Below are 14,946 nucleotides of genomic sequence, written 5' to 3' on the forward strand. Positions count from 1 at the left end.
AGCCGAGATCGCACCACTGCACTCCAGCCTGGGCAACAGAGTGAGACTCCGTCTCAAAAAAAATAAAAATAAAATAAAGTCTATTTTGAAAGTTTTCTTAAAAGCCCTTCAAAGCAGGAGGGAGGTGTTCACTCAGAGGCTGGGAAACCCACATCCCAGCTTCTGAATATCTCACATTTGCAGGCTTGCTTTTATACAAAACTGTAATCTAAGGCCTTCTCTGAGAATCGCTGTGTGAGAGGATCCTCATGATACTCAGGAAGCGGAGGGGAGACCTCTGAAAGTTCAACAGAGTCGAGGAAGAGAACCTTGCAATCATGAGTTAGTAACTTCAAAAACGCTGTTTAAAAACATGCTGGTAACATGCTTTTGAAAGGGTTGTGGTGTCCAGTGAAACATCAGGACTCTTTCATTTTGTTAAGGCTTTCACTTTTTTCCCCCGTCATTCAATGCTCTTTTGCACGCAAGTGCATATTTTCACACTGTATCACAAACACAAGACTTTCATCAGTACTATCCCGCCCCAGCCTTCTCATAAACACAGCACACAGCTTGCTAGATGCTCTCTAGGGTGGCCAAGGGTATTTCCCCATCCCTTCCAATATCTGTGTTAAGACTTCTTTTTCTTTTCTTTTCCTTTTTTTTTGTTTTTTTGCTTGAGACAGAGTCTCGCTGTGTCACCCAGGCTGCAGTGCAGTGGTGTGATCTCAGCTCACTGTAACCTCTGTCTTTTGGGTTCAAGCGATTCTCCTGCCTCAGCCCCCCAAGTACCAGGGACTACAGATGCATGCCACCACGCCTGACTAATTTTGTACTGTTAGTAGAGATGGGGTTTTGCCACGTTGTCCAGGCTGGTCTAGAACTCCTGGCCTCAAGCAATCCACCTGCCTCGGCCTCCCACAGTGCTGGGATTACAGGCGCGAGCCACCACACCTGGCCAAAACTTCTTTAATTGTAGCCATCATCTGGCTGGTCCAGACTCAAAAAGCAAATTAGGGACTGAGGCAGGGCAGAAATTCGGGCCCCTGACAACCAGTCAGGCTAGTGCTTCCCTGAGAGGCGACAACCCCAGGGCATGTGTGGCAAGGACTAGAGCAGGGGTGTCTGGAGAAGAGACAGTCAGCAAAGAGGGCAGTGCGGAAGAGCCATGCTGCATGTTCTGTGCTCTGGGGTCCCTCCAGGTGAGACCTGGGTGCCCCAGCTCCCCATTTGCCCTTGGCATCAGGGGCCCCTAGCCCCTTTCTTCAGGGCCCCAAGCGGAAACTGGAGTCCAGGATTGACAGGCTGGAATCAGGGGACCCCACTGGACTCTGACCAGTGAGTTGCTGTTTTCACCAAGTTGACCGATTATTGCGGAGCTTGATTCCAGGGCTACTGGTAGTTCTTGATACTGGCTCTGAGGTGCATGCAGAGAGGAGGAGTTGGAGGAAGATTGTGGGGAGGGGTAGACGGTACAATCATTAGGGCTGGGGGCGGGGTGTGGGCTGTCTCAGCTGGCAGAGGGGCAACAAGCCCCTGCTGTGGGAGGAGGTTGGAGGGCTGGCCTGCAGGGTCACTGCACCTCGGCCCAGGGCCTCTTACCTCCAGATCCTTCAGGGTAGCAGATGACACAGGGCCCTCTCCATAGATACCTGTTGCTGACTGCAAGAGATGAGAGTGCACATGGAGATGTTCTGTCCCCCCTCACTGTCTAAGCCCTCTGACTTCCTTTCTTCCCTATCAACTGGCAAAAGCTTCTTTTCTGCCTATCTTGGACCCTTTGTCCCATAACTCCTTTGTGCCAACTTCTCTCATGGTTCTTATCTCCCCACCATCCCACTGTGGGGCCCTTTCAGTGACTCCTAAAGGGACAGCCTGATGGCAAGTGGCTCTTCTCATTGGTCTGGCTTCCCCTTGAGACTGGGGATGAGGAAAATCAAACAGCAACGACCATTTCCTGGGTGTCCTGGGTGTTTGCAACAGGCCATGTACTAAGGATTCACATAAAAGCAACAATAACGAATCTCATTTAAACTTCACAAATGGAAGTCAAAAAATACCACCTCTGTTATAATACAGATATGAAAAGAGAGGCCCAAAGACCTCAAGCAACTTGCCCTAAATCATATCCTAATCAATCCCTAATCAATCCTTAGCAGACGGAGAGGCAGGATTCAAACCCAGGATTCTTAACCAGTACCCAACAGTCCATCCACAATCTTAACAATTACCCTCTACTGCCCCTTGGGACCCCTGTCTCCAGGAGCCTGGCCAGCCAAGACTCACATCCCCAGGTGAGTGGTAACCACCAGATGTGGCTGTGTCAGGGCTACTGCCATTGATTTTCTTTTTCCTGTTAGCTCCTGCTGGAGTGCCAGGGCTCTTTCTCTGCCAATATTCTTTTAACTGTGGGAAAAAAGAGCAGTAACACTCATGAGAACTATCAGCCCCTACAGCCACATCCTCCTTTACAGTTTTGACAAAATACTCTTATACACCATCTGATTTAATGCCACCAACAACTGTACAAGGTGTTGTCACAATCATTTAGTGACTGAGAGAGATTGATACCATGGGTAGGAAAAAAAAAAGAAAGAAAAAGGCAATACTGGAAGTTAAACTCAGTCCTCTGACTCCAGCTCTGAGGTTTTGCCATGAATCAGCAGCTGCCAGGGACCATAACCAGGGGCAGAGGTAGAAAAGTAAACACTAAGCAGGCAGGAACTGTAGGCCGTGTGGTTTAGAGTCATACATCCTCACACGTCTGTTAGTGTGAAGTGCACCAGTACCTCTCACACTTTCATATCAATGTGCCCTCATGGCAGAAGGCAGCTTTTCTGTTAAATCTGGGAATTTATCAGAAAGAGGACAACCCAAGCCTCATTTCAGAGAGAAGTCTGGTATACGCTTGGAAACCTATGTGTCTGTCATCTCTAAGTACGTTAATGATTTTTCTCAAGAGAATCAAGGGAAAATGATGCTTCAGAAAGATGTCCCACATTTATCCTGTGGCACTCAAGGTACCCCAGGTTGAGATGATATGAGGAAGATTCAAGCTGTCAAGTTCAGTTTCCCAAGATCTATTCCACAGAAGATGGGCAAATCTCACCTCAGAGACCACTGACTGAAGGGCAGTCTGGTCCCAGAAGCGTGGAGAACTCAGAAAAAAAATGTTAAAGTCTCTCTGGAAAGTAGAAGCCTGGGAGAAAACCAACCAAACCCATTCTCCCATTGCCACCCAGAGATACTGTCAATGTTTTCAGCTCACAGGGGAAGTGGAGGCTTTTCCCACTGTCAACGTCTATGTGAAGGGAGTAAGGCAGCCTGAGACCTCTTGCTTCTAGGCCCCATAGTCCCCACTCCCCTTCCAGCTGGAAATTTATGCTGCAACCAGAGGAACCAGAAATGTGGTGAGAAAACTTAGGGGACTGGGTTGTAAGACCAAAGGCCGGTCTTGCAGCAGTAATGACAGTTCCTAGGGGGACTGTGACATCACTACATTCCACTCCTCCCAGGGGAGGGGACCACATCAGCACGATGCCCGAGTAACCGCTCCACAATGGGGGAGGGAAACACAGGGTTTTGATCCAGGTCCTCGGAGACGTCAGCCCAAGAAGCCCAGGGAGGTCGAGCTTGGGGCGGCAGAGTCTGCAGTAGGGAGCCCCAGGAGTCACTAGCCCAAAGTCACCCAGGGATGACTGGCAAGGGTGGGGCCTGGGGCTGGGAGATCCAGGTCCTGGGAGACGCAAGCCCAGAGAGCCCAGGGAGGTTGGGCTTGGGGCAATAGGAGGTGAGGGCCGAGTATGGAGCAGGGAGCCCCAGGAATCACCCGCCCAAAGTCACCTTGGGGTGATTGGCAAGGGCAGGGACTGGGCTCCTTGCTGAAGGGGTGGGGCTGACTGACAAGACTTTGGTCAGGGGAGCCCAGAGGCGCTGGGGTTGGGGGGCCCAGTCTGGTATGCCTCAGGACTGGTATGGACTCTGGCACCGGTCTTGTCATCAGAGGGCGTCTGTGGCTGGGTTGGGGGCCATGACCTGGGGCGTTTTACCTTTTTCTTGGCTGCGGCCAATTTCCCCTGTTGTGCTTTTCCTGACATCGTGGGGTGCGGAGTGGGGCAGGGTTGGGGCCACTTCAGTGAAATCCCAGTGAGCACTGCTGAATGCCTCCAGTCACCTACCAGGCAGCTGTGTGACTGAGCCACAGGAGGCTTAACCAAGGCGCCACTAGAATGCAGAATAGGGGTGTGGCCTTAATGCTCCAAGCCCATTGGTCAGTGACAAAGATGAAAGGGAAAGGAGGCGTGGCCAGGCAGCAGCATGTACAGAGGGACCTGTGGCATCATAAGGAAAGTGGCCCATGCAACCGCTGTCCCCGCCCACTCAGAGAGGGGGAGGGGCCACCCACTCTGGAAGAGGGGAGGGGATGGCTTTTGCTTTAAAAGCTTTAAAACTGTAAAAAGTAAACTTTAAAAAATATATGTGTGTATACTTCATATATATGTGTGTCTGTGTGTGTGTATCTATGTGTTCTTCCAGAGCTGTCTTCATTATCCAGCTTCTATGCAAAGTCTATGATTTTCACCTGTATTTTTCATCTTCAAATGGAGCACAAGAATTACCAGTATTACCTTAACTGAGATATAGATCCTATAAAAATGGAAAATCCATAGCATGCTTGATGATTAATGAAGCCGACTATAGTATCCAACATTCCAATAGGACAAAATAATCACAATGATTTCTTTTTTGGAAAAATGTTTGTCTTATTCTTCTACATTATTGTTAAGATTTTTTTAAAAAACAAGAACCATGTCTAATATCTTTAAAAACACAAAGCTTTTGGGCCGGGTGTGGTGGCTCATGCCTATAATGCCGTCACTTTGGGAGGCCGAGGTGGTTGGATCACCTGAGGTCAGGAGTTTGAGACCAGCCTGGCCAACATGAAGAAACCCTGTCTCTACTAAAAATACGAAAACTAGCCAGGCGTGGTGGTGGGTACCTGTAATCCCAGCTATTTGGGAGGCTGAGGCGGGAGAATCACTTGAACCCAGGAGACGGAGGTTGCAGTGAGCCAAGCTCACGCCACTGCACTCCAGCCTGGGCGACAGAGCAAGACTCCATCTCAAAACAAAACAAAACAAATAAAATAAAATAAAATACAAAATAAGTAAGAACACAAAGCTTTCAATTTAATAACCACTTAAAGCTCTTTACTGGTTTAAGAGAAATACAAGGCCCATTTTAATAGAATCACTCGGCCTCTCTAAGCCTTGCAAATGAAACTGAATTTCTCACTTGATACTTCTCTATGACTTGCAATCATGAAAACCAAGAATTGTGTTATGTCACTGTGTATTGCTTGTTACCTGAATTCCACAGTAGGCTGGAATCAAGGGTTGAATCTTTCATGATTTTCTTCATAACCTGTGTGCTTCTGATCCCACACCAAACTAAGCTTTTTTCTAGAGCTCTGCAATTTACAGTTAGTATATGAGAGTGGTTCTCAAAAATGTAGTCTCTGGACTAGCAGCTCCAGCAGCACCTGGGAACTTCTTATAATACAAATTCTCAGGCCCCACCCTGGATCTGATGAATCAGAAACTCCTCAGTAGGGCTCAGCAATCTGTGCTGCAGTAATCCCTCCAGCTGTTAAAGAGCCTCTGGCACACAGCAGGTAGAAAAATGTGTTTCCTTCTGTAGGTCCAAAGCCAGGGATACTATATGTTCTGTCTCGGTATGAAACAATGACACGCAATTAAAAGACATAAACCTCCTTCCTGCTCCCGCCCTCCAGCCAATGTGTTTTATTTTTATGAGTTAAATAAGAAAACATGTGGCAATCAGAGATTTCATCTAAAACATTTATTTACAGGTATCAGTTCTCATCCAGCCTGATCTCATCCAATATCATTTATATTCTCTTACATGTGAAGTTTTAGAAAAGGGTCTTCACAATGTAAGACTCAGGCACACTAGGAGTTCTATAATAAAACAGCAAGTAGATCAGAATGTCCAAACTTACTGGAGAAGAAAGGTGGAATCATTGGCTATATTTTCAAATTGCATTCAACAGGAAATTAAAGTTTTGAATTTTTTTTCACTTTCATCCTTCCAAGTTAATAGAATTAAGCCAAAATACTCCAGTCTTCCAAAGCCTCTAGCCAGGCAAAATTTTACTATATTACTTCTTGCTTTTCAATGGCTATAAAGCAGACTCCTGGTAGGCACATTTGGTATACCTGCAAAGATGAAGCACTAAACAGTTCCATCTGTTCAATACTGAAACAAAAGTCCTGCAAACCTCGGATGGTGAGTGTAATACTTCAGCACTAGCACCAAAGCCTCAAATATGAAAAGATACCAAGAACACCACTAGCAAACAAAACTAAACTCTCAGCCGGGAGCTCTAGTTCATGCAATAATCCCAGCACTTTGGCAAGCCAAGGTGGGAGGATGACTTGAAGTCAGGAGTTCAAGACCAGTCTGGGCAGCATAGTGAATTCACATCTCTACAAAAAGTTTTTAAAATTAGCTGGATGTGGCAGCACACTTCCTGGGGCTGCTGTGCCATTGCTGGAACCTTCTCTGTGGAGAGTACCAGGTACTTCTACCTGTAGCACTTTCCCTGGCTGGAATCCTACAATTGTCACAGTAGCCCAAGATCCAAGAAGGCAGGGCAGGAGCATCATGTCCCCTTCCCAGCAGGTGCAAGGGAGGCTGGGGAGTGAGGCACAAACCTGTGGGAGGGTGAGGGGCAGGAGGGGTGCATGATGAGCCTCTGTTGACTGCTTGCTGCCTCAGCTGGAAGGTCAGGACCCAATGTCTATTACAGGTTAAATTACATAAGTATTTCAGATTTTGGATTTTTTTCAGATTTTGGAATTCGAAAATCTGAAATCCAAAATGCTCCAATGAGCATTTCCTTTGAACCAGGACTTCGAACATCATGTCGGCACTCAAACAGTTTTGGATGTTGAAGCATTTCAGATTTGGGATTTTTGGATGAGGGATGCTGTATTATCTTCTGAATGAGGCCACTCATTCAGGAAAGCCCAGAGTTTGGGGACATGGAGCTGCAGGCCAAAGAGGTGATTTCTGAAGTGGCTTTCAGTGCGGAAGGGCCTACAAAGTAGTTTAAAGCAAGCCACAAAATAGGAAACCCAATATTTAGCTAATGGAAGACTGATAAAACCTGCTCAAGATGTCTGTCTCTACTAATTCAGATGGAGCCAAGCCAACGCATCATTACTATTTTAAAAAGGCACCAATCCCTCTGCAAAAGCACTGAATTGTATCATGAATCACCATCAGTGGTGGTTTTTTAGGGATATGAAGAAGGGGTTTTCACAATACATCGCACGACACACCATCTTCCAAATCTCTAAACATTTCTCTCCACAGCCCAGTCCTCTCCATAGTTGTCCAAATCCCTCCCTCTTTTCTCTTGTCTCCAAAACTCAAAACCATGCTCTGACTTTCTATATCCCGCCCTCTGCTTCTTGGACCACCTGGGAAGCCCCCCGCTTCCCCGGGGTGTCCCCTCCTCCCCTCCTGGGATCACTCATCTTTCCTCAAATGGACCAGTTTGGCCTCTCTTAGTTTCTGCAACTCTGCATCTCAACCTTTCTCCCTTCACTATACAATAATGTCCAGGAGGCAAAGAGACCACAAACCAGGGAACCTCCCTTTCCAGAAGGGAAGAGAGAGGGGACTACAAATATTTGGTTATGATTTTCTTCCCTGCCACGCCGCCTGTTTTCTTTTCTTTCTTTTTTTTTTTTTTTTTGAGACGGAGTCTCGCTCTGTCGCCCAGGCTGGAGTGCAGTGGCGCAATCTCGGCTCGCTGCAAGCTCCGCCTCCCGGGTTCACGCCATTCTCCTGCCTCAGCCTCTCTGAGTAGCTGGGACTACAGGCGCCCGCCACCATGCCCGGCTAATTTTTTGTGTGTGTTTTTAGTAGAGACGGGGTTTCACCGTGGTCTCGATCTCCTGACCTCGTGATCCACCCGCCTCGGCCTCCCAAAGTGCTGGGATTACAAGCGTGAGCCACCGCGCCTGGCCGCCACGCCCGTTTTCATGGGCAGTGCTGAGTCCCCGTCCTGGCAGAGCTCAGAACCAGGCTCTCATGAGCTGGGGCAAGTGGGGCCTAGGGAGCATCTGGGTTGAGGACCTTGTATCTCACTCTGCAGCTGCCCTGCTGATTTGGCTCACTGCTACCTCTGCCTCCCGGGCTCAAGCAATCCTTCTACCTCGGCCTCCCAAGTAGCTGGGATTTGGGCTACCACGTTTGGCTAATTTTTGTATCTTTTAGTGCAGACGGGGTTTCACCTGTAGCCCAGGCTGGTCTCGAACTCCTGGGCTTGAGTGATCTACCCTCCTCAGCCTCCCAAAGTGCTGGGATTACAGGTGTGAGCCACTGTGCCCAGCCTTGTGCCAGCTTTTAAATATCAACAAGGACAGATTAGAGAACAGCGGAAGAGGCTGAGCAGCATAATGAGGTGATACAGAAATAATTTCACATGAAGAACTGGGCATGCTTGGCCTTTTTTTTTTTTTTTTTTTTTTTTTAAGCCATTCTGGGTTGGGCGTGGGGGCTCACACCTGTAAGCCTGTAATCCCAGCACTTTGGGAAGTCGAAGCAGGTGAAACCCCGTCTCTACTAAAAATACAAAAATTAACTGGGCGTGATGGTGGGCGCCTGTAATCCCAGCTACTCAGGAGGCTGAGGCAGGAGAATTGCTTGAACCTGGGAGGCGGAGGTTGCAGTGAGCCAAGATTACACCACTGCACTCTAACCTGGGTGACAGAACGAGACTCTGTCTCAACAACAACAGCAACAACAACAATGCCATTCTGTGAGGGTTAATTAAGAAAATAGGGCCAGGCACAGTGGCTTACCCCTGTAATCCCTTTCACTTTGGGAGGTCGAGGTGGGCGGATCACCTGACGTCAGGAGTTTGAGACCAGCCTGGCCAACATGGTGAAACCCCGTCTCTACTAAAGATACAAAAAATTAGCCAGGCGTGGTGAGGTGTGCCTGTAATTCCAGCTACAGTGGGCAGCTGAGGCAGGAGAATCGCTTGAACCTGGGAGGTGGAGGTTGCGGTGAGCTGATATCGCGCCATTGCACTCCAGCCTGGGGCAACAAGAGTGAAACTCTGCCTCAAAAAAAAAAAAAAGAAAAAAGAAAAGAAAATATATCTACGCACCAGAGCTCAACATTAGGTTAGGTGCATTTCTAAGATTTGGAGCTATTCAACAATGGAAGTTCCTGGTACACACATAAGGTATTCACAATACCCTTTCTCAGGTGTTTGGTCACTGCTAGTGAGCCTGCCTGGATCAGTGTTTCCCAAATGGCAGTCATTTGCATCTTTGCATTTTTTTGGTGGGGGGGGTGGGGGTGTATCCCATACGAGATTTTTTAAAAATTGACATTAAAAATACATGTTTAAAATATGTAAAGTGCACTAAAGTGCACTGGATGTATTTTTTATTCATGTACATACTTTAGTTATCCATCACCCAGGTCAAAATACAGAACCAGCACCACAGAGGGTTCCCGCCTCCTCCTTTCCACCCAATAATCTTCTCCTCCTACCTAACCACTGTTCTTACTTCAATCACTGTCAACTAGTATTTTACGTTCTTGAACTGCATTTAAAGTGCCTCAATTTTTACTTAACGCTTTTCTTGAAATACACTTGTTTTTTGCCACTTTTTATTTGACCTAAGAAATAACATTCATGAAACAATGGTTTGACATGATATGCATTTCCCTCCTAATGCGTACTAAAACACAACTATTTGAAAAAAGAAGTTTCTTCGTGCACCAAGTAATATGTTCTCCTCGGCCACCGTTGGTACACGGACCACATTTTGCTTCTCAAAGCAATCAGATGATTTCTGAGGTCCTTTGCAGCTCGAACACGGAATGACTGTGGTGATCGAGTAGCCAAAAGTTCACGGAATGCACTGTCACAATTGTGATTCCGCCATAGAGCCGTGCATCCACCCAACACTTGTTTAATACCTATATTTAATACCTAACACCTTAGACTGTGCTAGGCTGTGGACACAGAAGACTAAACCCCACTTCCTGAGTTGAAGTGGGGGAAATAGGGGAGTAAATCATTTCACGATGTGTGGTTAAGTGCTACAGCTCAGGTAACCACTAGCGCACAGAGAAAGGGCGGTTTCTAGAGACAGGGCGGAGAGGAGACCATGGGGGTGGGCATTTCCCAGAGCAGCCTCTGCCAGCCACCCTACTTTGATCACTTTGCCACAGAGCAGCAGCCGCAGTCAACCTCAGCCAACCTCAGCCTCCCTTAGCAACCTGAGCGCCCCGCCCAGGTGCCTTACTATTGGTCTCATGGAGCTGGATGGGCAGCTCTGCCGTGCAATCCCAGCTCGCAGCCCTTGCTCCGCGTGTACTCACGGGAGGACTCGCAGGCGTTACCGCCCTCTTGCGTGCCCCGCCCACCCCCGGGCAGCTTGTATCCGGTACGCTGGCTGGCTGGGGCTATGTGCAGGGCCCGCGCGGAGCCGGAGCAGCAGCGGTGAAGTCCCTGGGCTCAGCCGAGACCGCCGTGCCCATTGCTCGCCTCGGTCGCCGCCGCTTTAGCCGTAGCCGCCGCCGCCAGGGGAGCGGCCGCCTATTTGTCTTTCTCCGCGGCGAAGGTGAGGAGCTGTTTCGGCTGGGCCTGCGGGGGAGCCCCGGGAGCCGCACGGTGAGAGCGCAACTTAGTTGGCGGAGTTGGGGGAAGTTTTGTGATTTGAGGAGGGGTCAGGGTGCGGAGCGCGGCCGGTCCCCTGCTGCCGCTCGGTGGGGCGGGCCCCAGAGGAGGGTCGGGGGCTGCGCGGGGCTTCGGTGGCGGGCGGGAGGGACGGGACGGACGGGTAGCCGGGCAGCGCGGGGACCTCAGCTTTGCAGACCCCTCCTCCCTGCGCATCATCCTTCTCCCGCATTGTCTGCTTGGGGCGCGGCGCGCCTCCCACTCCGCAGCCCAACTTGGGGGCCGTCGCCGCTTTCCGGGTGGGGGGCGCGCCCGGCCACGGATGGCCCTGAACCCCTGCCCCAGCTCCCCGGGTTGGCGCCGCTGGGGCGGACTCACTCCTCCCCTGGGGCGGGCGGCCGCGGTGTGGAGTCCGCGCCGCGAACAAGTGCTGCGGGCGCGAGGGAGCGGCTCCCCGGGGCCGACGCGGACGGTAAACCTGTCTGGCGGCGCCCGCCGGCTGGGGCCTCTCCGCTGCTTCTCCGGGGCGCGGCCCGGCTGAAACTGCGCCCGTCGGAGGCGAGCGGCCCAGGAGGCCCGTGCGGTCCCCAAGCGCTCTGGGACCTGTGCAGCCGGTCCAACTTGCAGCTATACTTTGAGACTAAACAATTTTTTTTTTTTTTTGCAAAGGCAAACCGATATGTGAACTTGAAAAAAGCAAAAACCCTCAAATTTTCTTTCTTTCTTTTTTTCTTTTTTTTTTTTTTTAAATCAAGAAAGGGGGTAGATAAGTTTGTGTTGTTTTGGAAATAGTTCTTACAGCAGAGTGATACCGTCATATTTAATGATTCTACTGTGAACTCAGGAATTCACGATGAAAGTTGGATTGAGCGGTATTTTGGTGTTCATTCTTTGCTGATACTCATTAATGAAGTTATTTGGAGAGTTTATTGCTTCAGTACAGTAAAAACCAGTGTGCCTTTTTTTGTTGTTACTACTCCCCGTCCCCGCATTGTTTTATTTTTCGAAGAAGCAGTTTCTTCAGTTTTTCTAAGCCATTGGATTGCCCAGATGAGGACAAACGGTGCAGTTCTTGAAAGGTCATTATTGGCAAGTTTGTGAAGGAGCTAAGATCAGTTGAGATAAACCAGTGTTAGTTCTTGTATTCTGTCGTGGACTCTTGGGTATTTGCAGGCTGCATTAAATACAAGTCTGGTCCAGTTTTGGGTGCACGTATTCCACTGAATTTGGTTCGTCTGGCTTATTATATGAACATGATTCTGTTTCAGTTTCCCAGATGGACCTAGCTTAAATATCTGTCATTCGCAGTGACAAATGGACAAAATGGCCAGAGTGTCATTTATTAACTTCAGTTGTATTCCTTTACCTTACCTTCTGCTAAATGAAAAATAAAAATTTGACAAATACTGTGTGTGTCAGTTGGCTCTGAGTGATTTCTCATGCTAAGTGAGTCCCGTGGAGAAGCGTTCCTGGGCTTTTCTGCTTTGGTGGGCCTTGTGTTATAAAACCAATTTTCTTCACCTGATGAAGCTAAAGACAAATTTTCTTCAGGCACAGGCATTGCACTTTTAAACTACAGAGCCACTTTTGGGATTCACAATATTCGCTCAATGGCTTCCCTTCCTGGTTGTGTGGTTTTGTGTGTGTGTGTGATTGTGGGGAAGGAGGTTGACAGAGGTTGGAAGGGATTGTCAGGGAGGGACATAATGTAAGCAAGTGCTGCTTACAACATAATGTGACGAGTGCACCAGTTGCTTTCCTTCTCTGGGCGGTGATGGCATGTTATACTGTAGGTGCTATTTTAGGATTTCTCACACTTCGTTTGGCTTGACTAAATGGTAACTGCACACATACTATAGTATAAATGGACTCCTCCTCTAGTCCTTAACTTCTTGAGGGCTGTGATAGACCTTATTTAGCTTTTTACCCTCTTTGCCGGCAGTCTTAACATAGTGCAGGCACGGTATGTGTTTGAATTGAGTAAATTATTTTTACTGCCTAGTGGTAACTAGCGTACACAGGAGAGAGCCACCAACTCTGGGGACTTGTCCACAATGACAGTTCACTTGCAGATCTCTGATGAAATTTACTTTAAAAGGATTTCTAACCTTTTTTTTTAATCTGTCGGTTATTTTTTGAAAAGAAGTGGGGCTTAACTAGTGCTCTAAGGATTTTAACAAGAGATTCCGATTTTGAAATCTGTCCCCCGCTTTTGGTGAAATTACTGTTTTTTTAGAATCGGAATCTTCGCTGTTTCCCAGTTGTCTCCCCGGGACCCAAGCTGTCCTCCCACCTCAGCCTCCCACAGTGTTGGAATTACAGGCAGGAGCCACCCCACCCAGCTGGTGAAATTATTAAAATTGTAGTGAAAACTCTCCCTCCATTGTGAAATTGGAAAAAAATTAGAAATTTTAGAAAAAAGTGTACCCTTTGGAGCTAGGTAGAGTTCAGATCCCCACATTTCCATTGACTAGTTGCATAGCCTTTCAGAGCTTCAGCTTCCTACTCCATAAGGGTTAGTAACATGCTTTGCAGTGTTGTTAGCAATCAGTGAAACTGTGTGAGATAGTTAACTGCAGTATCTAACATGAAGTAGGTAGCTATTTCCTGGTAGCTGTAATGATAATAATTTTGATACGTTTTTACATGACTTAAGCATTCTTAAAGGTCTGATGCTTCTGAGTATGGAGGCTTAGCTACTTCTTTCATAAAGAAGGGGCCCTGAGACTTGTGAGTCTTATCCAAATGCATTTCTTCAAAGGTGTCAGATGAACTGAAGGATAATGGAAACAATAGCGAATGTATCTTCTCAGTCACCTGTGAGTCTTCCTTTGAGAGTGGGACTTGCAGAGTGGCTTGGTAGGGTAGAGCTCTTTGTGACTATGCTATTTAGGAAATGGTGAGAGATGGATTGTTTTCAGTACATCAGTCATAAGAAAGTTAGTTCCAACTTTCCTTATTTTACCTTAGTCTTGACAAATGACAAGTATGGATTATGTCTGTATTTCTCAGACTTGTTTAAGATAGAACTGGACTGGGTGTTAACAGTGTTAGTTCAGTAGAGACATGAGCAAATCACTCACTTCCCCTTCAAGATAACACTTTAAAGGTGCCACCATTTGCAGAAGAAAGCAGTGATTTAAAGCAGCTATACTAGCACAGTTTAGAATACTTAAAGTAACAGTACCAGATGGAGTAGATACATTCTAGAAATTTTTACCTGTAGTGGGAGTTGAACAGTGAGAACACATGGACACAGGGAGGGGGGAACATCACACACTGGGGCCTGTTGGGGGTGGGGGGCTAGGGGAGGGATAGCATTAGTAGAAATACCTGATGTAGATGACGAGTTGATGGGTGCAGCAAACCACCATGGCACGTGTGTACCTATGCAACAAACCTGCACATTCTGCACATGTACCCCAGAACTTAAAGTATAATAATAATAAAGAAAAATAAATATTTACCTGTTAAGGACATTTCTGTGTATTTTATTCCATCTTTCCAATAGTTTTCTTATGAAGAGATTATAGTAAACCTTTAAACTTACAGATTGAGGGTAAACCTTTAAAAATTATATTTGGTTACACTTAACAGATTGAGGGTAAAAACATTCCTGACAAAGCTAGGCAAAGACACTTGGACTCTTTTTTTTTTTTTTTTTGAGATGGAGTCTGTCCCTGTCACCCAGGCTGGAGTGCAGTGGCACGATCTTGGCTCACTGCAACCTCTGCTTCCCCGGTTGAAGCGAATCTTCTGTCTCTCCCGAGTAGCTGGGACTACAGGCACGTGCCACTATGCCTGACTAATTTTTGTATTTTTAGTAGAGACGGGGTTTCACCATATTGGCCAGGCTGGTCTTGAACTCCTGACCTCATGATCCACCCGCCTCAGCCTCCTAAAGTGCTGGGATTATAGGCATGAGCCACCGCGCCCAGCCGAAACTTGGACTTTTGATGTTCCCTTCTTTTAAAGTTAACATCTAGCACTTGAACAGACTTGGTTATTACTGATGGGGACAGGCGTCCATTTGGAAGTAGCTTCCCCCTCTCTCTCTTTCCCAGGTTAGGCTGTCTTACTGCTGTAAATGGGGAGAGAAGAGAAAGCCGTGGGTGGAAGAAAGTGTTTCATGGCCTGGCGTGGTGGCTCATGCCTGTAATCCCAGCACTTTGGGAGGCCGAGGCAGGTGGATCACTTGAGTTCAGGAGTTCAAGACCAGCCTGGCCAACATG

General features: G+C 47.7%; 2 protein-coding genes and 1 pseudogene across 3 annotated transcripts in view; 1 reads left to right on the forward strand and 2 right to left on the reverse strand.

Moving 5' to 3' along the window:
• The window catches only part of LOC100580626 (elongation factor-like GTPase 1), a 393,155-nt gene that overhangs the window by 159,525 nt on the left and 218,684 nt on the right, over positions 1-14,946 (reverse strand). The window lies entirely within an intron of this gene.
• Positions 1,372-4,076, reverse strand: LOC100587824 (putative golgin subfamily A member 6-like protein 3). The gene is made up of 3 exons (XM_030815129.1): positions 4,029-4,076; positions 2,266-2,385; positions 1,372-1,641 (listed from the first exon to the last, which is right to left on the reverse strand). Exons 1-3 carry the CDS (start codon positions 4,074-4,076, stop codon positions 1,372-1,374), a joined length of 438 nt encoding a protein of 145 aa, XP_030670989.1.
• Positions 10,701-14,946, forward strand: part of LOC105739964 — a 54,978-nt pseudogene continuing 50,732 nt past the window's right edge. Inside the window, exon 1 of the transcript XR_004030582.1 lies at positions 10,701-10,708. The product of XR_004030582.1 is annotated as a ubiquitin-conjugating enzyme E2 Q2 (transcript). The remainder of the gene's footprint in view (positions 10,709-14,946) is intronic.

This window comes from Nomascus leucogenys, chromosome 6 (assembly GCF_006542625.1).
Source record: "Nomascus leucogenys isolate Asia chromosome 6, Asia_NLE_v1, whole genome shotgun sequence".
In the NCBI taxonomy this organism is placed as follows: domain Eukaryota; kingdom Metazoa; phylum Chordata; class Mammalia; order Primates; family Hylobatidae; genus Nomascus; species Nomascus leucogenys.